We start from the raw sequence: 12,499 nt of genomic DNA, 5'->3' as shown, positions 1-12,499 counted from the left end.
ATCCTATTACCCATTATCCTGTTCAAGTAGAGCTGTTTCGACCAACAGAACCGGACTGAAAACCCAGACATAAAGTCACACATATATGACAACTAATTATGACAATGGAGAAAGAATATGCAAAAAAACAAGGACAGTCTCTTCAATAAATGGTGCTGGGAAAACTGGACCGTTACATGCAAAAGAATGAAACTAGACTACAATCTCACACCATATACAAAGATCAACTCAAAATGGATAAAAGACCTGTATGTAAGCCCTAAGACCACACAATCCTCCGAAGAAAACATAGGCAAAACACTCCATAACATTCATGTTTAAAGACTCATCACCGAAGCAAAGAAAATGAAGGAAACGATAAACAACTGGGACTACATAAAACTAAAAAGCATGTCTGCACAGAAAAAGAGATAGTAACCAAGACAAAAAGACACTCCACAGATTGGGAGAAAATATTTGTACTCCACAAACTTGATAAGGGACTGATACCAAAGATCTACAAAGAGCTTACACAACTCAACAAAAACAAAATAAAGAATCCAGCAAAAAGTGGGTAGGAGAGCTAAAAAGATACTTCTCCAAAGAAATGCCGATGGCCAACAGGCACATAAAAAAATGCTCAACATCTCTTATAATTAGGGAAATGCAAATCAAAACCACAGTGAGATATCACCTCATACCAGTAAGAATGACCCACATTAAAACAACTAACAACAACAAATGCTGGCGAAGATATGTAGAAAAAGGAACGCTCCTACACTGCCGGTGGGAATGCAAAATGGTACATCCCCTATGGAAAGCTGTGTGGAGGACCCTCAAATTATTAAAAATGTATCTACCATATGACCAAACAATTCAACTTCTTGGAACCTACCTAAAAGACACAAAAACATTACTTCAGAAGGAAACCTGCACTGCTATGTTCTTTGCAGCACTATTTACAATAGCTTAAATATGGAAACAACCCAAATGTCCAAAAACAGATGACTGGATCAAGAGGATGTGGCATATATACACAACGTGAATACTACTCAGCAATCAAAAAAGATGAGCTTACGCCATCTGCAGCAACCTGGATGGAGCTGGAAAAGATTAAGCTTAGTGAAATAAGTCAGAAGGAAAAAGAAAAACATTGGATGATTTTACATTACAGGAGGAAGACAGGGAAACCAAAGAAGGGATCAGGGGAAAACACTAGCACGCAAACTATAAATCGGAGACATTTAGAGAGGAGGTGGAGGGAGGGATCAAAATGGCAGGGAAGAGCACAAGTCTATGGTAACAGTTCAGGGGTGTCTTGATGGTGGTAATTTTATGGGGACAACACCTGAGAGGAGAAATCAAACATTGTACAAAAATGAACAACAATGTAAAAATATATAAATTAAAAAAAAAAAAAAGTAGAGCTGTTTCTATTTCAAATCTCTTTTTTTAAAGATTGTTTGTTTGTTTGTTTATTTATACAAGCACTGAGTACAGTCAGAAGCACGGGAGGGTGAGAGAATTCACCAGAGCCAGAGCAGGGAACAGAGCAGGCAGACTGACGAAGAAATACTCTGCTGAGGGGAGCAGCAGGCGGCAGGAGAGGTCTGTGCGTCATGTGGGACCCTCGCTGGCAGCTGGGGATTGAGCTGGCGCTGCAGAGGCTGCGGAGCCCAGCGCTCAACCGCTGCACCAGCAGGGGAGGCCCTCTACTTGAAATCTTTATCACAAGTGACCCCTGCTTTCTGTGGAAAGCAATAACTGTGATGTATATGGCCAGTAATAAATTTTATTTAACACCTAAAATAAGTATTGTTTAAAAGTAAAATCATTTTCTTCTTTGTACTTTAAAAGTAAAAGGAAAGAGATAAAGAATAAATGAAAAATATTTTTTCCAATAAAATCACTCTCTTGATTCTGGAAATAAAATATTTTAATTCAGTTTCACTTAAAAAATAAAATCAGCTTTCTTACTCCCACAATGAACATATTAACCACATTTTCACATACAGAAAGCTTAGGAACATTTAACTGTTTACAAGACATGTCACTGTATAATATACTTACATTCATGAGAAGTATACGAATTATACAATTATACATACATACTTATGACTGTTGCATCTGGTACCTTTTATAACTAAGATGTAATATGCTTATCTTCTAAAAGTCAGTTCATATATGATGGTCAGGAGAGTCTCTTGAAGAATTTTAAAAGTTGTATTCATATGAGAATTTATTAATTTTTCTAAATGTAAGCTTCATGCTAAGTTTTAGCAATTTAAATTACCTGACTGGCAATAGATGGAATTCTTAACAGGTTGAATAGTCTGCTTTATAGCTTAAGTCATTTCAAGTGCATAATTATTTGTGCATCAGGGGTTAAAAAAAAGCACCAAGGATAATAAATATTTTCCACATCACAGATGAAATCACAACACAATGATATCAATTCTCTTCAAAAATCTAATCATATGAGAAGTCCATTTATTTCAAATGCTCAATCTTTAAGCTTTTTTTGGTGAGATCAACTGATACACTTAGAGACAGAAATGGAAATGGTAAAAACAGTGTGACACATAATACCTACTAACTATAGAATTGAGATATTCTTCTCACATTGATGATTTCCATTTTTGAACTGAGTTCCTTAGATCTAAAAAGAACTCAGAAAATGAGTATAACATTTATGAACTTGTCAACCATAGCTCTTAAAAGAAACTCTAAAGATATCTTTCTTGCCAATATAAGCAAAAATTTTCCTGATGAGCAGAAGCACCTTATGGTAAGGAAACAGATAAAGAAATTATTTCATACAAATTTATATGCATAAAGGTATGGGTATCCCAGCTGTATATGTATGTAATATTTTAAATAACACAAAATAAAAAAATTCAAAGAACAGATTGAAAAAAAAAACCCATATGCTAATATGCTAATACTCCAGTTATTAAATATTGCAGCATATATGTAAATATAACAACTGGGGGCAGGGGTGCTTCTAATCTAAATGGTCAGTGAAATATCTTGGGAAATATACCTTTTAAAAGTTCCCAGTATGTAATCCCAGCTATAAATTTTAATCCAAGCTACAGGTTTTTATAGCCAAGATGAAATCCTTTGAAAATGAAAGTATACAGAGGTCACCTTATAGATTCTTTAATAAATAGCTTTACACTATGACACCAGTTCAGGATATCTGGGCTTTCATGTTCCTTTTCTTCAGAAAACACAGGCACATGGTAAACATCATATTAAAACGACAGACCTTTATCACCATAAGTTTTGGTACTTATAAAATGCTAATAATCATTTCCAGATCATAACAAAAGTTCCTTATCTGAATACATACAAAGAATTCTCCAGATTTAACATATTTTTAAATGAATACAGAGATATAAAGGGAAAAACATAAATTACTTGCTTTGACAGTCTCCAGTCAAGGCTTAATAAATAAATGTACTTTCTACTTAGCATGAAATTTTCTTAAATATAAGGAGTTCTGCTTCTGCTAAGAAGATTTCATTTCTTTTTCCCAGTAGGTTTTTTGTGATCATGCGTTTCTGTTTTGCTAGTTATACCCTTTTTTCGAGATGAGGTATTAGAAACAACTGCACTGGAAGGTCCACTGGTAGCTATACAAAAAAAGAAAAAAAATACTGCTTAGATTTACATAAGCACTCTAAATTCAAATAAGAATGCTGAGTGACAAAATTATTCATTTTATGTTATAATTGCAATGTAAATGACACATTGTAAACATTTAATATAGCATTTTGGGGGAACTTTTACTTCTAAGAATTTAGTGTCAATTCAGAAAAGTAATTGTCAGTGAACTGTTCACCAAAACCAATTATCTTTTAACTTTGTATTCTTCTTTTGAAGAAAATGGAAGAATTTATTCTATTATTTTAAACTACCAACGATTGTGCCACAATCTTCAAATTTACACTTCTGGACCAGGGCTTTTACCCTTACATCAAAAAATATATATCCTATAATATCAAACTAGAAATCCCTATATAGATATCTGACAAGAAACATAAACTTAACTTGTCTTAAACTGAACTAATCATTTTCCTAACTTTCTCCTATATTTCTTATTATCACTATCCAGGAAGCTTAAATGTTAGAAAACTAGAAATGATTTTCACTTAGGGCTAATCCTTCACTATCCAAACTAACACCAAGCCTTTAATGAGTTATTTATTTATTTTTTTTTTTTTTTGATACTCTCAAAATTAATTTTATTTATTTTTTTTATAAATTTTATTGTTATATTCCCCATACAATTGCAGCCCCCCATTCTGACCCCAATCCCTACCCTCCCGCCCCCGCCCCCCTAAAAGTGTCTCTGGTTCATAGTTTTTGAGTTATTTAAAAGCTATTTTAAATAGACTTATACCGACTGGCAGGGATGGGAAAGCTCCTGTTAGAACAGTACTCAGACCAGACAGTAAGTATAAGCTCAGGTAAAATTTGAAAAACAACCACCTAAACACAATGAAGATGGAACAAAAGCAGGCATACACTGGAAAAGATTCAACACTTGGAAGAAAGGAACAACATGGGATGGGTTTTTTAATAGCCTTTGGTCTAAGGACAATATTTAGTCTTTATCTAAAGACTAAAATTGTGGAATGTCTAAAATTGCAACAAGAAAACCCCTAAGTCTTACCAGCATGAAGAACCAGAAGACAATTATTAGGGCAACTGTAGCTGCTAGAAAGTATGGTGGCAAATCCTAGAAAGGGAGAGAGCTCAACAAATCCTGATAAAATGTATGACAGAGTAAGATCCAAGGGGTTCAGCTGAGGCTAAAAGAAGTGAGGTGAAATTTGAGCTACTAATCACTTTGAGGGACACAGTTTTGTAATCGAGTTCAGTCAAGTTGTTAACTCTGCTTTAAAAAAAAAACAAAACAAAACCCAAACAAACCAAATCCCTTTAAAGGAACATAACTGAAACACAAGAGTCCAGAATTTCTATGAATTTCTATGTTGATGGTACAATCTAAAATTATTCAATAAATGAAAAAAGAGGAAAACATTTTTCTTCTTGAGAACAGGTAAAGTGACAGAGACCAATCTTGACATCAGCCGGATGAGCAGACAAGAATTTTAAATCAACTATTTTAACTATGCTCAAAAACAATGGAAAATATGCTGATACTGAAAAAATATATAGGAAATCTCTGGAATAAAGTAAGAACCACTGAAAGGCCTAACTTTACTTACCCACATCAGTGGCAGAGTTCCCAGTGTGCCAGGCTGTACCAGTACCCTCACGTATGCAAAGCTCATGGAGGAAATTTCACATGCCCCATGTGCCCTGTCTTGTCCTGGATGGCTGATACCCAGCCTGTTCTACTGAATGCAATATCTACTCTCCCAGCCATGCTATTTTCTGCTTGCTCCCACTTCTTCCCCTCAGCAGCCACCAACCCTAATTCAAGATCTTTATGGTAGTGCTGGGACTATTTTGGAGAACTTCTGGGTCTTCCTTTGAGCAAAAATATTTTTTTAATAACAGTTTTTAGGGGAGGTGATTCCAAGCTCTCTATTATGCCAGTTGTATCTTTAACTTCTGAAAATACAAAGTAATTTAAGCATAATCCCTATAATAACCACTAACTGAAAATCGAGAATAGAGGCCCAAGTATACCTGTTATCTTAAAATGTGCCAAGTTCAAATGTTCAGCCATAAAAAAAAAGTCTCACATTTAAAAGACTGACATACATTGTATGTTCCTTTTTTTTTGTTTTTTCGTTTTTGTATGGACATGTGTTTTTATTTCTCTTGGAATTGCTCCATGGTATAACTCCATGTCTAACATTTTGAGGAATTACCAAACTGTTTTCCAAAGTGGCTGGACCATTTTACAATCCTGCTAGCAATGCACAAGGATGTTTCTTTTTTTTTATAATAAATTTTATTTTTATATTCCCCATATAATTGCAACCCCCTTATTTTGACCCCAATCCCTCCCCTCCCGCCCCCTACCCCCCATAGAGTGTCTCTGGTTCATAGTTTTTTGTTGATTTTGATTAACTGCAATAGGAAATTATTTTATGAGTCCAGAATTATCCTGATATCAAAACTTCAAAAATGTTACCCCCCCCAAAAAAAAAAAACCCAAGAGACCAATAACCTTCATGAATACAGGTGTGAAGATGTTCAATACAGCACACTACATCAAGATATATATATGTAAATCATGTGCCATGACCAGGTAGGGTTCATCACCAGAATGTAAGGTTGGCTTAATTTACATTTGAAAAGTCAAATACAACTCCATTTATTTCATTTTTATGGATATCACAACCTTGCAACTTTCCTTTTACTATTGCTATGTAATGGGCATAGCAATAGTACCTTAAGAGTACATAACCTCTTAAGGTTATGTTAAAAACTATGAGAATAACAAAGTGCTTTGCTGCATAGAGAAAGAACTACAAAAGAGTTAACTTTGAGTATATGTGGAACACCTCATAATTCACTTTAAAAAAAACTTTTTTTAACTAATAAATTCTTATCTCTAGGGATAGGAACAAAATGATTTCCAAATTAATTCCTGACTCCTCCAAAAAATTTGGCTCTGGGTATAAATTTGCATTCTATCCTAACCCCAAAATTTATTTTATACATTTTTTACATCATTTTTCATTTTTGCACAATGTATGCACTTTCAGCTTTGTTATAGTCCCCATACAATTCCCAACCCCCTTGTTTTGATCCTACTCCACCCTTTCCCCCTGTAGTGTGTCTCTGGTTTATAGTTGCTTGTTGATATTCACTTTTAAGATACTTTTTTTTTTAAAAGCTCAAAGCTTTATTTATAAAAATAGATATATAAATTAAAACCATACTAGAATACTACCTTTATCCTATCACATTGGTAAAAATTCTAATCATTTAACAATGTATCTTATTGAAACTATGGGGAAATGGGATTTTTTTTTAAAATTTTTTCATTTTAATTAATTAATTATTTTAATTTAAGATACTTTTTCAGTTTTCTATAGTTGCATGGACAGATTTAGAATGTACAAGTCTCAGGGCCCCCTTTGTGGCTTAGGGGTTAAGTCTCAGCACTATTACCGCTGCAGCCTAAGTTCAATCCCTGGCCAGGAAGCTAACCCACATGGAGCAGCAGACCTCTCCTGTCTTGCCTGCTGCTCCCCTCCAACTCTGTCTCTGGTGAATCCTCTCACCCCCTCACCTCTGTCCTATACCTCAGTTCTTCTACGCAAAAATAAATAAAATCTTTTTTTAAAAAATGAATGTACAAGGTTCAAATCTGGCCCTGACCTATAAGGCCTAGTAATCTGAGAGAGCTATGATCAGGTAGGTAGAACAAATGAGTAGTACGGTCATTGGAATTCTTCTTTTGGTAGTCATATAATATAACATCAATAGAAGGGTTGGGTTGGACTTTGAAAATTAGGAAGTAAGAGAGGGAACATCTTAGAAAGCAAAGAAATGACATGAGTCCTAGGGGAATTTATTTGGGGAGTGGCAGAGGACATATTTGCTATGGTGTAACGACAACAATAGCAGCTAACATTTAATGAGTGTTTAGTACATGTGCCAAGTACTTTATATATGCTGTTGTATTCATTTCAGATAGCCTTATGAAAGAAGTACTATTACTCTGATTTTATGACCATGAAACCATGGATCAGAGGGGTTAACTTGCCCAAGTTCATATACTAATAAATGGCAGAGCTGAGATTCTAATCTAAGTCCCTTTGACTTCCCAGCATAAACTTTTAACCAAAAAATATATGAAAGCATTAAAAAGAAGAAAAGAATACAGATATTTTCAATGAGGATACAGCCAAAGCCTTGGAACTATGCAAATATTCTTTGAAGAAAAAAGGTGTAGGTTAAGAGAAAAATGAACATAGGTGAATGCCCCGTCTGGGATAGCAAGTTAGGAAGAAACCTCAAAAACAAGAAAAGTAGAAGAATCAGAGAAATATTAAAAACACCTAGATAGAATAATATTTTGATTGAACATCAGGATTAGAGAACATTTCTGGAATGATCAACAATACAAATAAGTTAAAAAAGAAAAAAGCTGATAAAAAGTAGCTAAATTTAGTAATCTTATATTCACACTAAGAATGGAGAGATTAAATGCTGTAACAAAACAGGAAAAAAATCTTTATATAAAATGATTAAAATGATGCTTAGGCTAAATAGAAAAGCGTAATAAGAGAAAATAGTTCATAAATTAATTTGGACAAAAGTATGAGTATGAAATACTTTATAATAGATAAGAGGAGGTAAGGGGAGTAATTAACAGAGGAAAAAAATACAAATATTTCAATAGGCAGAAAAAAGATTTTGAACCTTAGGGTTATTCTTTACACTGTAGGAAATATAACGATCCTCCTTAAAAACAGATTTTACATTTAAAAAGTATTACTACTCCAACTGCTACACAGAATTAACAAATTCACACACTCCTAACCTGGTTTACTGCTTGTTTTAGCACACTTTAAGGTAGTTGGTGGCGTTGGGAGGATCTTTGCAGGTGTGTATGTATTTAAAGATACTTTTCTTCTCATTACTGGACTGGTACGGGAAGCTGCAGAGGCTGAAAAACAAAGTAAATATGCATGGTAATTCAATAATATCCTGCAAGTCTATCTTTACATTTTCTTTTTTAATTGGGGTAACTTTGCTTTACAAACTCTATATGATTCAAAGGCACAGGATCATAACTCTTCAGATGTACGTAACCATGCCAAGGCACCCACCATAGTCCACTGGGCCCCTCCATCACTTGCTCTCTATCCTTCTCAGGTAGCCTCAACTCTAGTCAGATTTCTAGGATTTGTTACTGGTTTGCTTCTGTTGGACTCTGTTCTGTTTTTCTCTGTTTCACATATATGTGAAACCACCCAGTGTTTCTTTCTCCTGACTTATTTCTGTTAGCATTGTCTCCTCTAGTTCCACTCATGTTATTCCAAATGGCAAAAGTTTGTCTTTTTTTATAGCTGAGTAGTTAGTAATCTATTGTGTATATATGCCAAATATTCCTAATCCACTCATTTGTCCTTGGGCACTTAGGTTGTTTCCATAATGTGGTTATTGTAAATAGTGCTTTAGTGAATATAAGAATACATATATCCCTTAGAATTAGTGTTTTGCATTCTTTGGGTAGATATCTATGAGTGTAATTGTCATGTCATATGGTAGATCTATTACTATATTGAGAAACCTCCACATTGCTTCCACACGGGCTGGACCAGTCTACATTCCTACCAACAGTGTACAAGGGTTCCTTTTTCTCTGTACCTTCCAAATCAACCCCTGCTGTTTCTGGTCTTTTTGATATAGGCCATTCTCACAAGTGTGAGGTGGTATCTCATTGAGGTATCTCATTTGCATTTCCGTGATAAGTGACGATGAGCATGTTTTCCTGTGCTTGTTGCCCATCTGTATGTCTTCTTTGGAGAAGTGCTTTTTTAATTCTCATTTTTTCATTAGGTTCTTTATTTTCTTTTTGTTGAGTTTATGACTTCTTGGCTAGTTTGTTTTCTTTTCTTTGCAAATTTTGGGAATCAACCCCTGTCAGATGTCTGATGCACAAATATTTTCTCCCATTCAGGAGGGATTCTTTTTATCGATAGCTTCTTTCCCTGTGCAGAAGCTTTTCAGTTTGATGTAATCCCATTTGTTTATATTCTCTTTGCCATTGGAGATGAATACACAAAGAGATCGCAGAAGACAATGTGTCTATGTATTTTTTCCTTCTATGTACTTTATGGTTTTATGTCTTACATCATCCAAGTCTCACTTTAACAATTTTCTTATGACAAATTGAGTGGTCCTATGAATACATTTAATAGGGGAAAATAGATAATGCCTACAAAATAAACTCTATAAAACTGTCTTTCCTATAATAAAGTTTTCTTGTACTCCTGGTCAAATAACTGTTCTATTTATATTGTAAACAAGCATTTACCAGTATTTACCAGAGGAATACCAATAAGAATACAGCAGCACACTTAATTGTATTCTTCCCTGATAGAAACTTAAATTTTTAAGGGATGGCAGAGAGCTGATGGCATAGTTTTATTGCCTGGAAACAGAAAACAAAGAGTTCCAAATTGTTTTTCTATCAAAAAAAAAATCAAGTAGTGATTCAGAATAAAATAATGAGATAATAAGTAATTAAATAAATCACATTGTCATCCTATAGTACCAAGTTGAGATTTATCTTCAGGAATGGGATTGTCATTTTCTAGTCAAGGTGAGGAAACTGAGGTAGAAAAGCAAAGTGGGATAATTCTTAAATACTCAGACCTTTCGAAAAGATAGGCCAGAGTGAGAAAATGGCAACATGAGTATATGGGTTCCTAAACAAGGGGATTTAGGGAGATAAAAATAGATTAGTCCATCTGTGCTAATTTTGGGGATGAATCTGATAGCAATAAATAATGTATCTCTGAAAAATCAATATGTGGGCCAATTATGGAAAATGTGTCTTATATGGTTGATGATTCACTCAATGAATATAAATTCCACTGGCAGAAGTCCAAATGTTCTTGGGAATATAGTTTGAAGGCCAATGAACTAGATCATCTCTAAAGTTTATTCAATTCTACTAACCAGTGAATTTTACTTTTTCATCTAGTTCCCTTATTAAGAAATGGCATGAACTCAAGAAAAAGCTGAAGGGATCGGGGTATACAACTTGCAGCCATGATACAGAGACGAGCTAATTAGAAGGGAAAAAGGAATTTAATATCCTTCACTTCACTAATGTACCTTAATTGTATATACATTCTGATGAATTCAATAACCACAGAAATGAAGTCATTATAATATTATAGCACCAGAGAACAGATCTTTAAAGACTATCTTTTTGTATATATTTCTTTCTTTCTTTTTTTTTTAATAGAGGCATGCTTTATTTATTTATTTATTTGTTTGTTTGTTTGTTTTGTTTATACATGCACTGGGTACAGTAGTCAGAAGCGTGGGAGGGTGACAGAATTCACCAGAGCCAGAGCGGGGAGCAGAGCAGGCAGAAGGACCGAAGTACACTGCTGAGGGGAGCAGCGGGCGGCAGGAGAGGTCTGTGCGCCATGTGGGACCCTCCTCCCGTGGCCGGGGAGCAGCCGGGGATCGAACAGGCGCCAAAGAGGCCGCAGGCAGCATCGCAACCCAGCGCTCAACTGCTGCGCCACCGGGGAGGCCCGTCTTTTTGTATATATTTCACCAAGATTTTCTTTCCAAAACAAATGTCATCACTGTTGTTATTATCTTTAAGTCATTCACTTTACATCTTCTAAATTCTCAATAGCATTGTTATTTCCCCTAAGTTTTTATTCACTCAGTAGAATCTTTCTTTCATCTTTATTTTAATATTTCAAATTCCTGCCCTAAGGGAGCAGTGAAACAAAGTATAAAGAGGCGTAAAAGGGTAAATGAGAATTTATTTAGGTTTTCTCTTACATTCTGAGGCGTAATCTTGCCTATTCTATCATCTAAAGGAGACAAACATCCTTGAAATCCCTGACTTTGACACAGCTTGGAGAAGTGATTTCATTTGGAATCTCATCAATGCTCAGTATCAGACATTCACATGCAAATTTTGAAATTAAACCCTACTTCCCAAAACCATTCCCCAAGTGACATATTTTAGAACCTCAACCAAAATACCTATCCATTACCATTGATGATTGAAAGCTGGCCTCTATTACAGAAGTAGAAGAAACAAGAAAGACCATAGTACCGCAGAAATATAAGGGGCGTCTCTGGAGAGAGTACACTGTGGACTGAGTTCTCTCTCTATAGTAATAATAATGGGGTAGCCCAGGAAAGGGAAGAAGATAATAACAAGACATAAAGTGGCTTTCATTCCAAGACCTCCGATTTTGTTCTTGGGAGAAATATATTTACAACGTTCTCCTTTAAAACAGGAGAATGATATAATAGAAAGTTTGGAACTTTCCTAAGATATAAGTAGTACTAGCAAGATTCTTAACTCTAAGTAGAACATTCTCTTCCAAAGCTAACACATCTCAAACTGGAAATTCCAACATGGTGGAGGATCTTACATAGTTGAAAATGGGTAGTCAGCTAACTTCTCACATTTAAAATGGTAGCCCTGAACATTTTCCAAAATGATATGCCACAGGATACTGCTGTATGCTTAATTGTATTACCAGAAAAGTATCTTGGTGACTGTAGTGTGGTAAAATACACCTGAAAAGGTATGAACCTATACTTCTTAATCAGATACAGTGTTGTAAACTGAAATACAAGGAGATTATAACTATAAATACATGGATTTTAAAGACTTAGCTCAGAAAAGAAAAATGTGGAAGTATCTTCTTAAAAAATTTATGATGATTACCTTCAAGATTATAATATTATGGAGATATGTATAAAATATATAATTAAAGTTTAAAATATATTTTCTAAAAAAAAAGTTTTGGAATATCTGGATATAGAAGACCCTTACAAGATATGCTAATGTAACTACATCTCTCCA

General features: G+C 34.7%; 1 protein-coding gene across 14 annotated transcripts in view; it reads right to left on the bottom strand.

The window, feature by feature from the left end:
• Positions 1-3,504: 3,504 nt before the first annotated feature.
• Positions 3,505-12,499, bottom strand: part of PPIP5K2 (diphosphoinositol pentakisphosphate kinase 2) — a gene marked incomplete at both ends in the record, with an annotated part of 58,212 nt that continues 49,217 nt past the window's right edge. For all 14 annotated transcript variants that reach the window (XM_084234003.1, XM_084234008.1, XM_084233996.1 and 11 more), the window contains 2 exons: positions 3,505-3,617; positions 8,462-8,587. In XM_084234003.1, the coding sequence (XP_084090129.1) occupies positions 3,505-3,617; positions 8,462-8,587 (239 nt within the window). The remainder of the gene's footprint in view (positions 3,618-8,461; positions 8,588-12,499) is intronic.

Source organism: Talpa europaea (genome assembly GCF_964194135.1).
Source record: "Talpa europaea genome assembly, chromosome: 5".
NCBI lineage: Eukaryota > Metazoa > Chordata > Mammalia > Eulipotyphla > Talpidae > Talpa > Talpa europaea.
The sequence above is the reverse complement of the archived record's forward strand: the minus strand, read 5'-3'. Positions and strand labels throughout refer to the sequence as shown.